Source organism: Neophocaena asiaeorientalis, unplaced genomic scaffold, assembly GCF_003031525.2.
Source record: "Neophocaena asiaeorientalis asiaeorientalis breed wild unplaced genomic scaffold, Neophocaena_asiaeorientalis_V1.1 scaffold603, whole genome shotgun sequence".
NCBI classification, from domain to species: Eukaryota; Metazoa; Chordata; class Mammalia; order Artiodactyla; family Phocoenidae; genus Neophocaena; species Neophocaena asiaeorientalis.
The window spans coordinates 2,398,342-2,416,542 of record NW_020175662.1 but is presented as its reverse complement, the minus strand read 5'-3'; the positions used below and the strand labels follow the sequence as shown (position 1 = coordinate 2,416,542).

At 40.0% G+C, this 18,201-nt stretch overlaps 1 protein-coding gene across 1 annotated transcript in view; it reads right to left on the bottom strand.

The window, feature by feature from the left end:
• Nucleotides 1-11,274: 11,274 nt before the first annotated feature.
• SLC35F4 (solute carrier family 35 member F4) overlaps nt 11,275-18,201 on the bottom strand; it is a 269,905-nt gene continuing 262,978 nt past the window's right edge. Inside the window, exons 6-8 of the mRNA XM_024731487.1 lie at nt 17,275-17,467; nt 13,866-13,955; nt 11,275-11,516 (exon numbers count right to left, since the gene is read on the bottom strand). Coding sequence (XP_024587255.1) covers nt 11,275-11,516; nt 13,866-13,955; nt 17,275-17,467 — 525 coding nt within the window. The remainder of the gene's footprint in view (nt 11,517-13,865; nt 13,956-17,274; nt 17,468-18,201) is intronic.

The following is an 18,201-nucleotide window of genomic DNA, read 5'->3' as shown; positions in this document are numbered from 1 at the left end:
ATCCAGGAGGAGTATGACCTGCCTCTATGTAAGAGAAATTTGACTTCCTTGTGTGGCAGTGGGAAACAGTTAGAATCATCAGGTGGTGGTTTCAGAAAGGCACATGTCAGCTCCTTACAGGGAGGAAATCCCACAATAACAAGAGTCTTGTTTCCCCTGTGTGCTCAGGTGAAGGCTGGATGGCCACTCACTTGGGACAGCATAGAGGAGATTTGGGCATTGGACAGGGCTGGAATGAAAGTTCCATGAAGAGTTTTCCAACTGAGATTTTGTGATTCTGGACATTGATCTGAGTTACGATAAGGAGCCCAGACCTCTTTTCTATCATCCAAATGAATGATTCTTTCCTTTTGTCATCTTTTCATTCCTCTAGCCAGAACTCTTACTGAAGAGGCTAAATAAAATGTCATATCTGAAACAGAATTTTGTCTGTGGTCTGAGCTGTTCACAACTCCCTGGCTCTAGTACAAAACCAGGTTGGGTGTCTGTAAAGAGATCCAGAACACCTCTCTCCTCCATGCCAGCCTGGGCCACACCTCAGCCATACACTTTAGGAAAAATAGAACATTGATAAGACCATTGACATTTAAAAAAAATTGTTTTTTAGCCAGTATCCTTAATCTCTCTCCCTCACAGTGATACTAATTCTTGTCAATTCAATAAGAGATGCAATCCCAAGTACTGTAAAAATATATCAGTAAGTACTTGCTCCAGAAACTAACACACCATTGTAAACCAATTATACTCCAATAAAGATGTTAAAAAAATGCATTTGCTTAATAAATGGATAAATCTTTAAAAAAATTTTTAGTCAATTTATAGTATTGTATTAATTTCATGTGTACCACAGAGTGATTCAGATACATATATACACACACACACACATATATATACACACACATATACATATACTTTTCCATTATAGGTTATTACAAGATATTGAATATTATTCCTTGTGTTACACAGTAAATCCTTGTTGCTTATCTATTTTATGTATAGTAGTGTGTATCTGTTAATCCCATACTCCTCATTTATTCCTCCCCACCTCCCTTTTCCCTTTGGTGACCATAAGTTTGCTTTCTATGTCTGTGAGTCTGTTTGTTTTGTAAATAGATTCATTTGTATTAGTTTTTAGATTCTACATGTAAGTGATACATTTCTCTGTCTGACTTACTTCACTTGGTATTATAATCTCTAGGTCCATCCATGTTACTACAAATGGAAATATTTCATTCTTTTTTATGGCTGAGTAGTATTCCATTGTATATATATATACCACATCTTCTTTATCCATTCATCTATTGATGGGCACTTCGGTTGCTTCCATGTCTTGGCTATTGTAAATAGTGTTGCTATGAACATTGAGGTGCATATATCTTTTTGAATTATAATTTTTGTCTTTTCCAGATTTATGCCCTGGAGTGGGATTCCTGGATCATGTGGTAGCTCTATTTTTAGTTGTTGTTGTTTTTTTTATGGAACATGCCATACTGTTTTCCATAGTGGCTGAACCAATTTACATTCCCACCAACACTGTAGGAGGGTTTCCTTTTTTCCATACCCTCTCCAGCATGTATTATTTGTAGACTTTTTGATGATAGCCATTATGACCAGTGTGAGGTGATACCTCATTGTGTTTTTGATTTGTATTTCTCTAATAATTAGTGATGTTGAGCACGTTTTCATGTGCCTGTTGGCCATCTGTATGTCTTTTTTGGAGAAATGTCTATTTAGGTCTTCTGCCCATTATTTGATTAGGTTGTTTCTTTCTTTGATATTGAGTTGTACCAGCTGTTTGTATATTTTTGAAATTAACCCCTTGTCGGTCACATCATTTGCAAATATTTTCTCCCATTCTGTGGGTTGTCTTTTTGTTTTGTTGATGGTTTCCTTTGCTATGCAAAAGCTTTTAGATTTGATTAGGTCTCATTTGTTTATTTTTGCTTTTATTTCTTTGGCCTTGGGAGACTGATCTAAGAAAATATTCCTATGATTTATGTTAGAGAATATTTTGACTATGTTCTCTTCTAGGGGTTTTATGCTGTCATGTGTTATATTTAGGTCTTTAAACCATTTTGTGTTTTTTTGTATGTGGTGTCAGGGAATGTTCTAACTTCATTGATTTACATGAGGCTGTCCAACTTTCCCATACATCACTTGTTGAAGAGACTGTCTTCCTCCACTGTATATTCTTGCCTGCTTTGTTAAAGATTAATTATGCATAACTGTGTGGATTTATTTCTGGGCTTTCTATTCTGTTGCACTTATCTATATGTCTGTTTCTGTGCAAATACCATGCTGTTTTGATTACTGTAGCTTTGTAGTATTGTCTGAAGTCTGGGATAGTTAATGCCTCCAGCTCTTTTTTTCCCTCAGAATTGCTGGATCTTTTGTGGTTCTATTTGAATTTTAGGATTATTTGTTCTTGTTCTGTGAAAAATGTCATGGGTAATTTGATAGGGATTGCATTAAATCTGTAGATTACTTTGGGTAGTATGGCCATTTTAACAATATTAGTTCTTCCAATCCAAGAGCATGGACTATCTTTCCATTTCTTTGAACCATCTTCAATTCCTTTACCAGTGTTTTATAGTTTTCAGTGTATAGATCTTTCACCTCCTTGGTTAGGTTTATTCCTAGGTGTTTTTTGGGGTTTTTTTGACACAATTTTAAAAGGGATTTTTTTCAATGAGAAGGTTCAACAAAGGTATCTTATCTTTTTTTATAATAAAACCTTAAAAACAACAAAAAATAAAAGGGATTTTTTTTACTTTCTCTTTCTGATATTTGTTAGTGTAAATAAATGCAACAGATTTCTGTATATTAATCTTGTGTCCTGCTACTTTGCTGAATTCATTTATTAGTTCTAATAGTTTTTGTGTAGAACCTTTAGGGTTTTCTATATAGAGTGTCATGTCATCTGCAAATAGTGACAGTTTTATCTCTTCCCTTCCAATTTGGATACCTTTTATTTGCTTCTCTTGTCTGATTGCTGTGGTGGCTAAGACTTCCAATACTATGCTGAATAGAAGTGATGAGAGTGGGCATCCTTGTCTTGTTTCAGAATTTATCCAGAAGGGTTTCAGCTTTGCACCATTGACTGTGGGTTTGTCATTAAATGGATAAATCTTTTTTTTTTTTTTGCGACACGTGGGCCTCTCACTGTTGTGGCCTCTCCCGCTGCAGAGCACAGGCTCTAGACGCACAGGCTCAGCGGCCATGGCTCACGGGCCCAGCCACTCCACGGCATGTGGGATCTTCCCAGACCGGGGCACGAACCCATGTCCTCTGCATCGGCAGGCGGACTCTGAACCACTGTGCCACCAGGGAAGCCCTGGATAAATCTTTATCTTGGCAGGACTGAGAGTCCTTCCTTCCTTCCTCCCACTGAGTACCTATTGTGAGCTATTTCTGGGTATGCATAGATGAGCAGATCAGAGTCTCTGTTGTCAAAAGCTCACAAATGCTTTCTTAAAGTACCTAGCTCCATAACATTTTGATTATTTAATTATCAACAGATACCAGAAATGATATGACTATTTGACAAAACAGGTTATTGACTCTTGGCATGATATGATATATTCTGTAATTACACCATGAGCTGTCATTTTTATGGTTCAGAAATGTATTGTTTTCATTAGATAAATATTCCTGGTAATATGTGGTTCTCATTTGGGAGAGGTGGACTGGCAGTTCTCTAAGAATCATAGTCCATTCAAATATACCAACTCCAAAACCGTTGTTTTTTAACAGCAGTTTTTCTTGATGATTCAGAAGACACTTTGGAACCTGTAGGACCTCAGGATCAATATTATGAATGTGGACTTTTATATTACCATAGATGTAAAGAGAGAAGGTAAGGATGAAGAGCAGATACAGATGTGCCAGAGGGGCTCTCGGAAAACTGAAAGTTAAGTGATAAAATTAACACCATTATTAAAATTAGGTAATAGCTATATCTTAAATAGCTCTCTTTCATGGCCAGGAATAGGAAGAGCTTCAGAGTCCAGTTCAAAAATAATCGATGATGTTAACATTTCTAAGAGAAGAAACCTATCAACCAGAAGTAGGTGATAAACATGAAACAGAAAACACTGCAGTGTCCATTCAGCACTGATCAGTGTTTCAGGATCATGTGCAGGTGTTCTGAAGGAAAGGGGAAACTTTTATGTAAAAGGAGGGAATTGGACTGGTGTTAGCTGAAAGAAATAGAATTATTAAAAATAAAAATATAGGTAAAGTTTAAAAATTACAGTTCAAAGCTGGATTCTATAGAAGGCTTTAAGAAAGAGGATGAAAACTGAAAGTATTTTAATGTGAAGATTAATTAATGCAAATAAAAGTACAACAGGATGGAAAATTTGGATGATTGTGGCAGATAAATCGTATAACCAATAAGATACAGAAGATGGAGAGCACCTATTTCTGCCTTTTGGGGACTTTAAGAGTCGGATAAGCCAAGGACACTGATGGAAGTAGAGCAGAGGTCTTGGCAAAGGCTGAATTTCAGTGCATCACTTTCAGTTACCTAAGTAACTTGAACCCCTAATTACATTATAACCCCTAATTACATATATAAGGGAAATAATCAGGGAAAGATTAACTTCAGACCTGTTAGCTTTTCCCTTGAGGGAAAAGGAGTTTAGAAAAGATTTGTGTAGCAAAGAATAAGCTGTTAGATAGAATGTCTATTTGCTGGACTCTTGTGTGTACCATGTGTACATGTATTGACTGTTTTGGTCATAACCAGTATCTGTAAATCAAGTGTTGCAAATATGTCTACTTGTTAATATAATTAACTGAAGGAAACGTCATCCTGTAATTTGGTGGAACACATTCTTCTAGTGGACTGTGTAATTGGCTTGGAGTGGGAGCAATGGTACCAGTCAGTTCCTCACATTCCTCTCCTTACCCATCTGCTCTTGTCCAGCAGGGATGAACCCATCCTCCCAAGGGAGTGAGAGTTGAAATGGAAATGAAAAACAAAAGAGAAGAGTTTAATCATACATTTGACTGTCCTTGCTTTGATTTCAGGCTCACCAAGAAACCTTTTCACGAACGCACAAGCTACCCAGATAGATTTGCCTCTTAGGGAAAGGTTGTCCTAACCTTACTAATGTGAGGGTTTTGTTGAATATGACAGTTCAATTTATGATTATCAATGAATACATTTTCTGTTTGTAGTCCTGTGGTCATTAGTCTAGGGGTTCTTAAACTTGAGCATGCATTGGAATCACCGGCATCACCTGAGCATGTGCTTGGTTAATTTCAAGCAGGACTTATTAAAACTAGATTCCTGGGCCCCACCCCCCAGAGATTCTGCTTCACTGGGTCTGTAATAAGGCACAAGAATGTGCATTTCTACCAAGGTCTCAGGGGTGCTGCTGTGTTGTATAAGCATCACAATTTGAGAATGACTGGGCTGTCTTTAGGGCATGAAGAAGACTTAGTTTCTGAGTCCACAGTGCAGAGGACCAGACCTGAAACGTTGGTGACTTCTAGGTAAATGCCATCTTACGAAGTTTCTTGCTGCCATCTAACTATCCTGTCCCTGGAGATCGCCCTATCTTGGAAAGCATCTTTTAATTATTGACCAGAGTTATGACCTGTAGGTCAAATCTGCCCTGATCTTATGATTTATATCAGAAACTGTTTACTTTAATGAATTCCTGATTTTCACTTTGATTACTTGCTCTTTACAGATGTCGTAAGATCGGGCGGCTCTATTATTGCCTTCTAAAGAATGCAATCTGGCTTCTTTTCTGCAAGTTGATTACAATATCTAAAAGTCAAAGTGGTCTTTTCCAGAATAACTTCTTCCTTTCCACTCTGTTATCAGTATCTTCTGACTTTCTAGAATTCAGGGCAGTTTCTATCACTTCTACAGTTTCTGTCACTTCTAGTATCAAATGAAGATTCTTTGCTAGTTTCAACCCAGTTATTCTTCCAGTTCTTTACAAATTTTTCCAGTTAGTTGCAATTTCAAATTGTTGTCCTTGCCTCTGTTTCTTCCCTCTCTCTGCTCATTTCTGGCAGTTTGAACTTGCATGACATGAAAAACACTCAGTCTATTTTGTCCTGACTGACAGAAGCTGACCAAATAATTGTTTGTTTCCAAAGCTATTTTCTTCTTCTAAATTTCCCTCTTTATCCCTCTAACCAAGTTATTCTTAAGCTTCTAGAGAATTTCTGCCTAATAGAAGCAAAACGTGAGTCACAAACCCAAGACTTATATATAATTTTAAGATTTCTAGTAGGTGCATTAAAAAAGTGAAAAGAAACGAGTGAAATGAATTTTATAATATTTTTTATATAACCTAACACATCCAAAATATTCTCATTTCAATATGTAATGAGTATAGAGCTATTAATGAAATAGCCTACCTTCTCTTTTTCACCCCAAGTCTTTAAACTCCAGGATACGTGACACAGCACATCTCAATTTGGACTAGCCATATTTCAACAGCTACATGTGACTAGTGGCTAGTGTACTGAACAGTTGTGGATTTAGTGCCTCTAAATTCTCTGAATTGATTCCCCCAGAATAATGCAGCTAAGTTCACACTATTTTGAAAATTCTGTCAGAGAGCCCAGGTTAGATTTCTCGCTCTTAAGATCCCTCAAGTTCCCAAAGGATCCGGGGTTCCTACCTCCCGCAAATAATGACAAAGCAGCTTTTGCTTTTGTGACACGTGTGGGAGCACACTGGCTAATCAGTGCTTCAAAACCCAGGGCGTCTGCTCTTTCTGTCTCTGGGTTCTTGGCATGACCACCTCCACGTCATCACCTCCTGTTCTTAACTTTACCTCCAGTTGCTACAGGAGGTGGCGGGAGAGAAATAAAAATAATTAGAATTAATAGAGACTTCTTGTCCTAGCTTGCCAGATAAACCAGCATTGCCTGCGCTAGTGTTCTTTGTCTTTGTGACAAGGGTTTATTGAAAAGTAAGAAAGAGGATTTGTACTTAAATATCAGAAACGTTCAAATGCTCGGCTGGTTACACTGTTCACTCTTTTATCACTTGCATTGTCCTTCTCCAAATCATTTGTCCTCTGGTGGATCTTGACAAAGCACCTGCACAAAATTAACAGGCGTGCAAAGCCTGGGTGAACAAAATTGATTTGCCTATAATGTGTTTGTGAAGCCATCAGGACGTGGTTGAAGTGATTTTAATTTCAAAGCCCAAGTCACCAGTCTGTCTTTTTGTCATGCAATTAGTTCCACTGGCTGGGCAAGAATGCCGTGATGCAAAGTGCCCCGGGGAACTGACCAATGGGAGTGACACCCCATTTTTGGCTTCCTCCTAGTGTTCCTCATGCCAAGCTTCTTTCTTCTCCCTCATTTATTTTGGGTAAAAATCCCTGCTCGGCACCAGGCTCTGTGACTTTGCTTGGCACAGTGCTGTGGATAAGTGGTTTGAAGAAGTCCTGGAGGGAGGTAAACAGACAGAGGAAATCCTAACAATAACTGCTTCTGGACTGTCTGGCAGTGTGTTTTTATTTACTATATTTAACAACCCCAAATGATAGGTATTAATATCCTCATTGTACTGAACGTGAGATCAAGGGGCTGAGAGATGTTGGTAATTCACTAAAGCCCGCATCTCAGAAGTACAGAGTCGGGGCTACAACATGGGTGCCCTCAATCCCTGCACTGTGCTGCCCATTCAGTCACCCACAGAATCCATCGCCTCTTGGACTCTGGGGAGGAACCAAGTTTGGATAAAGAGACAGGATAATAGGAGCCTCAACGAGGTACTTCCAGCACGAGGGCAGGCACTTTGTCAGTACCCTGCAAACCCAACTGAACCTGGCTCAAGGAAGGCACATCATAGAGACATAGGAGGCCCACCCCCGTTTGTTCAGTGACTGAAACACGCTATCTCAACTGACTCTCCCAGCGACCATGGGGGTAGAAAGGAAAGGTATTATTATCTTTATTTATGAATACTTGACCTGAGTTAAAGGGAAAGTGACTTAAACAAGTGTCTGAGTTGTGATTGTTGTTGTTTTAATTGCCATGGTAACAACTTAAAGGTTGAAATGCCTGGAAGCAGGGACCATTTCCTATCCATTTTGTATCCCTTTCACCACAGTGCAAAGAGAGGACATTTCTATGATCACAGAAAGTTCTATCAGTGCTGCTCTAGAGGCAGGGAGAGGCCAGTGGGTGACAATCTAACATAATACCCTACTTCAGAGCGAGAAGTAGAACTTAGTAATTTTTGAATGAATAAATGAATGAATACCATAACGGAAGTATTTTCTTAATATAGACTGAGCTAATTAGGGTGATCAGTTATAGGTTGAATTAGTGCTTTCCAGGGTAGCTGACTCAATTTTTCAAAATGAATTATCAAAAAGAGCAAAACAGCTCATTTATTAGAGATGTCAAAATGTAATTTTAAATGCCATGCTAAGTAATGGCAAGATGCTGGAGTGGGTTAGTCAGTGATTACTACTATTTAACAGCAATTTTAAAACAAGGCAAGAGCAATGTTTGTACCATTATGACATTTAAATTGTCAAAACCAACTCTACTTAGATAATGAATTAATTCATATTTACTAATAATATACCTCATTTATTTTCTACCATTTTTCATGAAGTTTGAAGTGTGTCACGATTATTGTTTTAATTAATATCATGCCATCTACCAATGCCAGGAGACTGTCATTGTCTTTTCAAAAAATGACAGAGAAATGAAAAAATGGTAAGGTTTTTATTGACTATGATACCCAGCCAGCAGATATGATATCCGAAGTTCCCTTTTCTTGCCCCATGACCATCTCACCTACACTTCTGGGCCACTTGAATTAAAAAAGAATTGTACAACAGATGTCAGAAAGGGCAGGTTATCTTAAATTGCTAGATGCCCTAAGATAACCCGCCTCTTAGGAAAGAAGTGCCTTTTGTCAGTTCAGTAACAAAGGCTGTGGTACATTTAATCCCTTTTGGCCCTTCCTTTAACCAATCTCCTCTATGAGAATGTCTGTCCTTAACTAAGACTGATCTAATACAGCTCGGGGGCAGGGGGGCACACCTCCAGTGTAAAGCAACCCATTCACTCCTTTCCTGAGTGTCTGTAAGCGCCAGGCACTATGCTAGAAACACGATGATGAATGCCACACAATCCCTGCTCTCAAGGAACCCGTGGTCTACTGGGAACTCAGATGAGTAGACTGACAATGGCCACAGAGGGCGACCAGTGCTATAATGGAGTAAGCAGAGGTGTCTAAGGAAGTCACATTGTTTAGCTTGGGGGATGAGAAAAAACCTTCCACGAGAATAGGAATAAATCATGTCATGAAGTCTAGGTAAGAGTTATTCAGGTGATGAGAGAGGAAAAAGAAGTACAAGAAAGAGAGCATGTCTTGATTGAAGAACTATAAGAAGGATGGTGTCACTAAAGCACAGAGATTCCAGGGGGCTGCAGGGGGTGGTGTGGTAGAAGTTGTGCTGTCCAGTATGGTAGCTAAGAGCCACATGTGGCTAACTAATATTAACTTAAAAGTAATTAAAAGTAAATAAAATTAGAGCATTAGCCGTATTTAAAGAGCACAATAGCCAGTTGTGGCTACTGTGTTGGACAGTGCAGATATAGAATATTTCCATCATCACAGAAAGTTCTACTGTATGGTGCTTCTCTAGAGGTAGGCAGGAGCCAATCAGTGATGAACTTTGAATGACCTGCAAAAGTGTCTGGAACTTACTCTGAGGACAATGAGATGTCACTGAAGTGTTCTATATAGGGAAGTAGAATGATCAAATTTATATATTAGAAAAGTCATTCTGCAGGATACAAAAGGGATTAGAGAGAGGCAATACTGGGAGTTAGAGAGACCAGTAAAGTGAGTATTTCATTCATCAGGAAATGATAGGGTCATAGAATAGGTAGCATAGTAGAGAAGTGCATGGATTCAAGAAATATTAAGGAAAGTAATCGATAAGATTTATGGTTTAGATGTGGAGGGTGAGGAAGGCAGAAGTTAAGTTTGACTTCTGGCTTGGGCAGCCCATGAATGATGGTACCATTAACCTAGACAGGGAACAAGGGAGAGGACGGAGTAGGTCTGAGGAGGAGAGATGATAGATTTAACTATGTTCTTGAACGTGAAGTGAACAATGGGGCATCCAAGTGAGCCTGCAGAAGGAATTTGGATAGTCAGATCTGAAGCTTGGGGGACAAATCTGGGCTGGAGATAAATATTATGAAGCCATCACCACATGGATGACATTGAAAGCCATGGAAGCAGATGAGATCTCTGAGGAAGAGAGTGTGGAGTGAGATGCTAAGAAGGACAAGGACTGAACACGGACAGCAATGAGACCAGCCTAGGAAGAGGAGTCCAGAGGAGCAGCCAGTAAGGCAGAAAGAGAACCAGGAGACCATAATGGCATCTAGGTGAAGAGAACATTGCAGGAAAAAGGAGTGGTCATCATGCAAATGCTACAGAGAGGACAATAAAGTAAGAGTTGAATAGTGTCAATATGGTTTTGCAAGAAAAAGGTCATTGGTGACTTTGGTGAATGCACTTCACCAGAGGAATGATGTGGGCAGAAGGTGATGCCCAGAAGGTGGGTTGAAGAGTGAATGGGACTTGAAGTGACAGCAAATGTAAACAGCTCTAAAACTGGTGAAATAGATGTCCTCTCCATAACCATTATACCGTTTCCAAATGTCTACCTCATATTAGAGATATTTCTAACCTCTTTTATGCTCTGTACTCCTGTAAGCATGTTGAAAGTACAGATGGAGTCTTACATCTTCACGTCTTCATTGTTCCTAGTGTAGGCCTTGCATATGGAAGATACTCTATTGATACTTAATTACTTTCCAGCTTTCAAATTGAAGACTCTTATTGGCCTTAAATATATGTAAAGTGTGTATCCTTTTCATGTACTTTCCTCTTATGCAATTTTTTCTGATTGAATGAAAAGGTCTCAGTTCCAGGTGAGAAAAAGGTAATGACAAGCCCATAATTTAATAGAACCTCATATTTTGAGAAAATTTTGTGAATTAGGGGAAAATCCCCCCTCCCAAAAAATACCCAGAAGAAATAGAACAAGTATGAATATGTTTTAATAAAAAATTTATTATGATTATTTACCAGTTCCTTGATAAGCATATAAATGTAAACTTTTATTGTTAGCATTATTTCACATATGACTTATGCAAATTCAGAGTTAATACTGTCGTTTGAGTGTACAGGTGGTGAGAAATTTTTATTATATTCACAGAATATACATACACGTGCATTCAAAATGTGTTCCTCTAAGCCAGTGGTATGGACACAGTCCCAATGGCCCTGTTTCTGCTTCTCAGGTGGACACTGGGATCAGTGATATCATCCACATGCTCCTCACTCTTCTTTTCCTTCAGGCTGTTGATGAATCTCAGGGTAATTTCATCCCACTCCTCCGGCAACAGCATCAACAGAAACCCAATGCAGATGATGATGGTAGCAGCCAGGCGGACGACATTGAATATCACCTCCTGCTTCACGAGATCCACAGCTAGGGAAAGAACGGCAAGTCAGTCAGTCCATCACTGTTTTAAGCTTCTCTGAAAACAAATGACCCCATCAGTGCTACTCCTAAGAGATTTCCAAAGGTCTCTCTTGTTCTCTCAAGCTCATCTTTCCTTTTTCCACGTCATTATCAATATCGCTCTCTCCATTTGCTTTCCATTCCCTCTCTCTAAATCATACTTAACCCTTCCAGGCAAATGCCATCTGATTGAATAACCTCTGCAGTTTAAAACAAATTTTTTAATTTTATATTGCAGTATTGTTGATTAACAATGTTGTGTTAGTTTCAGGTGTACAGCAAAGTGATTCAGTTATACATATACATGTATCTATTCTTTTTCAAATTCTTTTCCCATTTAGGTTATTACAGAATATTGAGCAGAGTTCCCTGTGCTATACAGTAGGTCTTTGTTAGTCATCTATTTTAAATATAGCAGTGTGTACATGCAGTTTTATTTCTTAATACTTTTCCTGTGCATCCCTTCATGCTTCTCCAGTTTCACTGGACCACTGAAGATTTTTTAAATGAGCCAGGCTTATTAATGTCTAGGTCTTTGCACATGCTAGTCTTTTAAAAATTTTTAATTGAGGTAAATTTCATATAAATTAAAATTAATCAGCTTAAAGTGAGTTTAGTAGCATTTTGTACATTCGTTTTGTACAGCTTAATGTACCACCGACTCCATCTGTTTCCAAAACATTTTCATTATTTCAAAATAAAACCCCATACCCATTAAGCAGTTACTCCCCAGCCCACTACTCTCACCCCGCAACACCTGGCAACCGTCAGCCTGCTGTGTGTCTGTGGATTTTACCTGTTCTAGATATTTCCTATAAATGGAAGCATACAATATGTGACCTCTTGTGTCTGGCTTCTTTCGCTTAGCATAATGTTTTCGAGGTTCAACCATATTATAGCATGCGTTAGTGCTTCATTCCTTTTTATGGCTGAGTAATATGCCATTGTATCACAACTTGTTTATCAATTCATCTCTGGATGGACATTTAGGTGTTTCCACCTTTGGCTGTTGTAAATAGTATGAACATTCACATACAAGGATATTTTTGAGTCCCTGTTTTCAGTTTTGTAGGAATGTAACTAGTAGTGGGATCATGTATATGCTGTTCTCTTTGCATGGAATGCTCTTCCCTCTTCATATGCACTTCATCCAGCTAAACCCTCTGTTAGATCCCTCCCTTTACTCTTCTTGCAGGAAGCCTCCTTGGATGCCCCTCCTGTGTGCGCTCAGAGCATTCAGTACATACCTCTATCAAAGCCATTCTCTCTCTACATTGTAATTACTCAGTTCCTTTCATCTCCTTTCTACACTACATGGTCCTGAGGGTAGAGGCTGTGTCTTATTCAGGATCTATCACCGGGTGTTAGCACAGTTGTTAGCATATACTAAGTGCTCAGAAATTATTTATTGAATGAATGAATTCATGGATGAATGAATGGAATTCCTTGACAACTCCACTCCTCCCTGATATGACTTTCCTCTAAATATCTTATAGTACTTGGAGTCTTTTACACAATTTGGCATTTGATGATAAATTACTTTGTAGAGTTCTAAGTTATTTCATATATGTCGGTCTTGTTTTCCATATTCAGTGTAAGTTTCTTATGGGAACAATAATATCTTTTTTTCCCGATCTCTTCTATAGTCATGATCACATAGTAAGTGCTCACTAAATATTTGCTGATTGTACTGGGGGTAAAGAAAGATGGCTACCTAAGACTTGGAAAAATAGAATTTTAAAATTAGAAGGACTATACAGTCATCCAGATAACCCACTTTCATTATTTGTTCCACGGACAGTTTACCTAGAAAGATTTTCCTGGAAAAGTAGCTTCTCCTCTTGTCCCTGAAGTGAGTCAAATTGCTTTTTTCTTATGTCTGTTCCAGAGGGCCATCTGCTGTGCCCCCAGGAGAATCTTTCACAGCTCCCCATGGATAGTCTGATGGGGTGCCAACACCTTGTATGTTTCCTACACTTTCATTAGTGATGTTTGAGAGTCCTATGCTGGGATGCCTTTTGTTTCCATAGGACTTCCTCTAAAAATACCACAAAATTAGGTTGTCAGGGAGATTACATGAAACCCAAATGATACATTTGGTATTTAATTCTAAAAGCACAACCAAGTTAAAACAGTGTTTGTAGCTGGAAATTTTAAATGTGATGCATAGTTATTCTGTTGTCCGCCACCTTCATGATATTTAAAAACAGCTTCCCAGGCAAGTGACATAATTCACAGTTGCTCGAAGAAACAGTTCAGGGTATAAAACACACACAAGCAGGAGACTTCCCGTGCACATGTCAAATCGTACAGTACCTGCATTTCCAGGAACGCTGAGCACTGTTCCGATGGAGATGAGGATTGGGTATGTCAGCACCACACCAACATTCACCAGGATGTTGAAGGCTGTAAAATAAAGGAGGATATACAGGATAAAGGGGACTTGCTATGCTGGGCTCTTTCCTTCTTAACATAAAAGAATCCATGTCTATGCTATACATGCCTTCTAAATTATCTGTACCATTGGTCAATTAATCCTCTAATTCTGGAGATGGATTCATATGTATTGTACCTGAAATAGTCGTATTCCTTTTTCCTCCTCTGCTATCCTGGCTGCCTGATCTCTTGGTTGGCAAAGCGGGTGGGTAGCCATGCAAAGAAGTGAAATCATCAATTCAGTACCCTGCTCATTAGCACGATAAAGTTGAGTCAGAGGTTGAAAGCTGGTGACTGATTGGGGCTTTCTCCCTTGTTACTTTACTATATCATGCTATATTCCTGAATAACTAAAAGGCCCTGGTGTTACTGCCTAACAGAAGATCTGTCCAAGGATGGCCTATGCTGCATTATTCCCTCTCTTTGGGGGTGAGCATTTCATGAGCAAACAAAGTTGTATGCACCGAACCCCAGGCACCTTTTCCACATCCTGATTTGCGCACAGATAACCCCAGGGCAGGTCCACAGAACCAACTGTAGGTATAACTTGATACCATTTAATACATATCTTCTGACATTTTTAGGTAAATATAAAGTTAGTTAAAATAATTATCTACACAAAAATGATCAAAAATACTTGTTTTCGAAAATAAAATGATAAATTACATAGCATTATTTTAATAGATTTCAAGCTAATGTTTGTTTTAGGGGTTAGAGAAATGAGTCTTAACGACTACAAAAAGTCCTCAATTCAGAAAGGATCTCTATGGAAATGACTCAAAACCCTGTTGCCCGTTCTCTGTAGAACCAAAGGTGGGTCTAGAACCATTCCAGTTAGGACAGTGTTTATTCTTCTACTGTTATCTATAATTCTTACTTTAATTAAGCTCACTAACTTAGTCATCTGGAGTCACTCCTGCTTGTTAGTTAGAGACGGTGGGTTGGACTTTCACAAAACTTGGGCTTGTTCATAATTTTCATACAATAGTAGTGGCCATCAAGGCAGAGGACCTTCCTAAGTCGATAACTACTCCTTTATGGCAGAGCTGCAATGGGAATGAATATTCCAGCATCTCAACTCTCTCCTCAAGTTTGGGGAGTCAAATATGGCCTGTTCTAACAAATCAGGAATTTATTAAACACAGCACAGACTTTGCTAAACTTCCCAACTGTCATTTTATTGGATGAACTGGATATTTTAGCAGATCGATAGGAAGTCTTGGTATTTGGTTGAGAACTGAGCTTTTCTCACTCAACAAGAACCAAGTGGCTTCACTGCAATGGGTGTCTGCTTTTCCTTAGTGCTTTAGGTGGAACACTTACAAGCTCTTTTGACAATCTCAGGACAAGAATACATAATTCAATATGTTGTCTATAGCACGGGGCCCTGCCTGAGTTTAAGTGGGCCTCAGACATATCAGGTGAATGGATGATGTCAATCTGCACGTTTGAGGCCAGGTGAACCTAAGCAGATTGAAGCCGTAGTTACAGGTGATGGGGGGTGGGGTCAGAGTTCAGCCTGCTCTTTGCCTCTCAGATCTGTCTCCAGCCCTGCTCTCACTAGATCATATCTGATTCCTATGGAGAAGAGAAGGTGGCAATAAAAACTCAAGAGCAGAAGCACTGAAGATTGTAAAACCCTGGGGTGTGTAACACAGTCCGGAGAGAGGCTGTCTCCTCATTTTGTCACAGGGCAACCCTGGCACAGAGAGGGCTCCAGGCACGGGGATGAGCCTGTGGGGCAGCTCTAAGCTGGGCGGCACTACGCCCAGTGCAGTTTGGAGATCATGCTGCTTGGTGGAGAACTGCAGGGTCCGGCTAGCATGGGTGATGCCCAGCTTGAGCAGGCTTGCTTAGGAGCATGTATTAGAGGTGCCAAGGGATCAACGTGGGTGGAGGGCTACTTTGCAGCAAGCTGGAGATCACGGGTCACAGCTGGGGCCAAGAGGTAGTGAAATTTGGGCTATGGTTATTCCCAATTAGATTGTTTTTGGCCAGGAAGAGATCTAAGCACTTTTAATTAGGGTGTTTTGGTCTTATGGAAAGACTGCTATTGATTTCTACTACTCAATTTAGCACAGGTTATGAGCGGTCATAACTACACGTTTTTGGTCTTCAAAAGTAGAATTTAAAGGATCAACAGTTAATGTTTGATCTTTCTCGTGAGTGTTTCCTGTCTAGTTGAAGAGCTCCCCTTAGGGGCCTGGGCCAGAGTAGAAGAAGATGACCCAATGTCTTTGCAGGAACGAAAACAAGGGCATTCTTTTTCCCTCCTAAGACTTGCAGTGCTGTTTCAGACTATGTCACCTTGGTAAAGAAGGTCAGCTGAAGGGTGGCAGATGTCCTGCAGTTCAGTATGGCGGGTGAACATGGAGTGGGGAGAGGGTGCTGTTACCGGGTGGAACGGGGGGGAGAGGAGCAGAATGAAGGGGGTTTGATTCTGAGCAGAGTCACTGAGTCATTGGGTGTTTGTCGTTGTTTAGCTGCTTGGTGAGGAAAGAGTGGGCTTGTTATATTGAGGTTCCTCTCACATTAAATGAAAGCGCAGCTGGAAAGTGGGAGCCCCCCAGCTGCTCAGGTGAAGCAGACAGCCTCAGAGTCATGGGGAGTTGGGAGACAGAACATGAGAAACGCTCCAGGTGGCTATTTCTTGGTCATCTGCTAGGCACAGCCTACTTAGCAGGGCCACCTCGTCCTGTTCTGTCATCTTCTTTTTCTCGGTGAGGGTTTCCCATCTCAAACTCATTCTCCAGACACGACCAGAGTAGACTGTTTAGAATGCAGATGTAAGCCTGTCACCCCCCTGCTTAAAGATCATTAAGTGGATTTGAAAGCCAATCCCCTCAACGTGGCGTTCCAGGCCTGCTGCCCTCCTGAATGACATCTCCTTCCTTCCTCCCCAGTTCCTCCTGCACTTGGTGCTCCTGCCATCTTGATCCACTCTGAGTCCCTTGAATCCCCCACCCACTCTCCCCCCCTGCCTGACACACTGTGCCACACATGGAACACAATAACATCACACAGTACATCATGAAGAATGGACGAGGCTACTTGAGGATCCGTGGTGATCAGCTCAGCACTTAACCCGTGGGAGGCATACTAGCTGGATAGCTCTGATCTAATCAAGCAATAATCTGCAAAGAACTTTGCAACCGTTAACCAACATTAGGTAAGTTTGGGAAATAGAGGACAGGGGTACCCAAAGGAATAATCTTACGATGACAATTTAACTCTCCAAGGAGAGGTCAAGTGACATAGGAAATGGAAGGCAAAACCCAGGGCCACTTACCCAGCCAGAGCCCTGCCATCCCGCAGAGACAGCCCCACGGCAGAGCTGCAAACGAGGACCAGTGCTCCACCTTGGTGAGATACAGGATGACCGGGGTGAAGGAGATGAAGATTAAGTTGAAGAAACCCAATGTGGAGACAAAGTGTGCTGCTTCACCAAAGTTGGCACTTCCGAGAAACATCTTAAACAAAACCTAGAACGAGAAAGGAACTCATTAGCCACACAGTCAGGGACATTGTTGTATCAGAAAGGCAATTTCTACATCATGAACTAACTGGCCCAGGGTTTATGCTCTATGTCTTCTTATCCCACCGTCTCCATGGCACTAAATGTGCTGCTGAGATAAGGAATTCAAATGCGCTCTAGCCTTCATATGAAACAGCAAATGCCATAAAATGAATTCCACTTTCCGTGCCACAGGAATACTGCACACTGGGAAAAACACCACCATCAGTTATGGCTATAGGGTGGATGATAAATAAGAGTGCAGACAAGCCCAGAAACATCTAGGATTGAGGTGCCATCAGTTCTTCTCTTCAAGCATGGGATTCATTTTACCCTTATTTTGACAGGTACTGAAAACTAAATTGGACAGAGAGAGCCTATCATTATATTACTGAGAGAAATAGTAACAATGCCATGGATTTATAAGCACTTTTCTCTCTGAGCCTAAAATATTTTCACAAGTACCGTATTCTCCAGATTTAAAAAAAGATGGTCTTTGTTTTCTGGATTATAAATCTGTGTGTAGAAAAAGATGGCAAGGAGACATATATAGCTAACCTAAATCACACATCAGGCTGGGGAGGAGCTAGCTCTCTAGCCCATATTTCTTGGCTTTTTAAGCCCTCTGCTTCCTTTATTAATCCTTAAACAATGTAGCATAGAATATCTCTTTTCTATGGTGCACATACGATTTTGTGCATG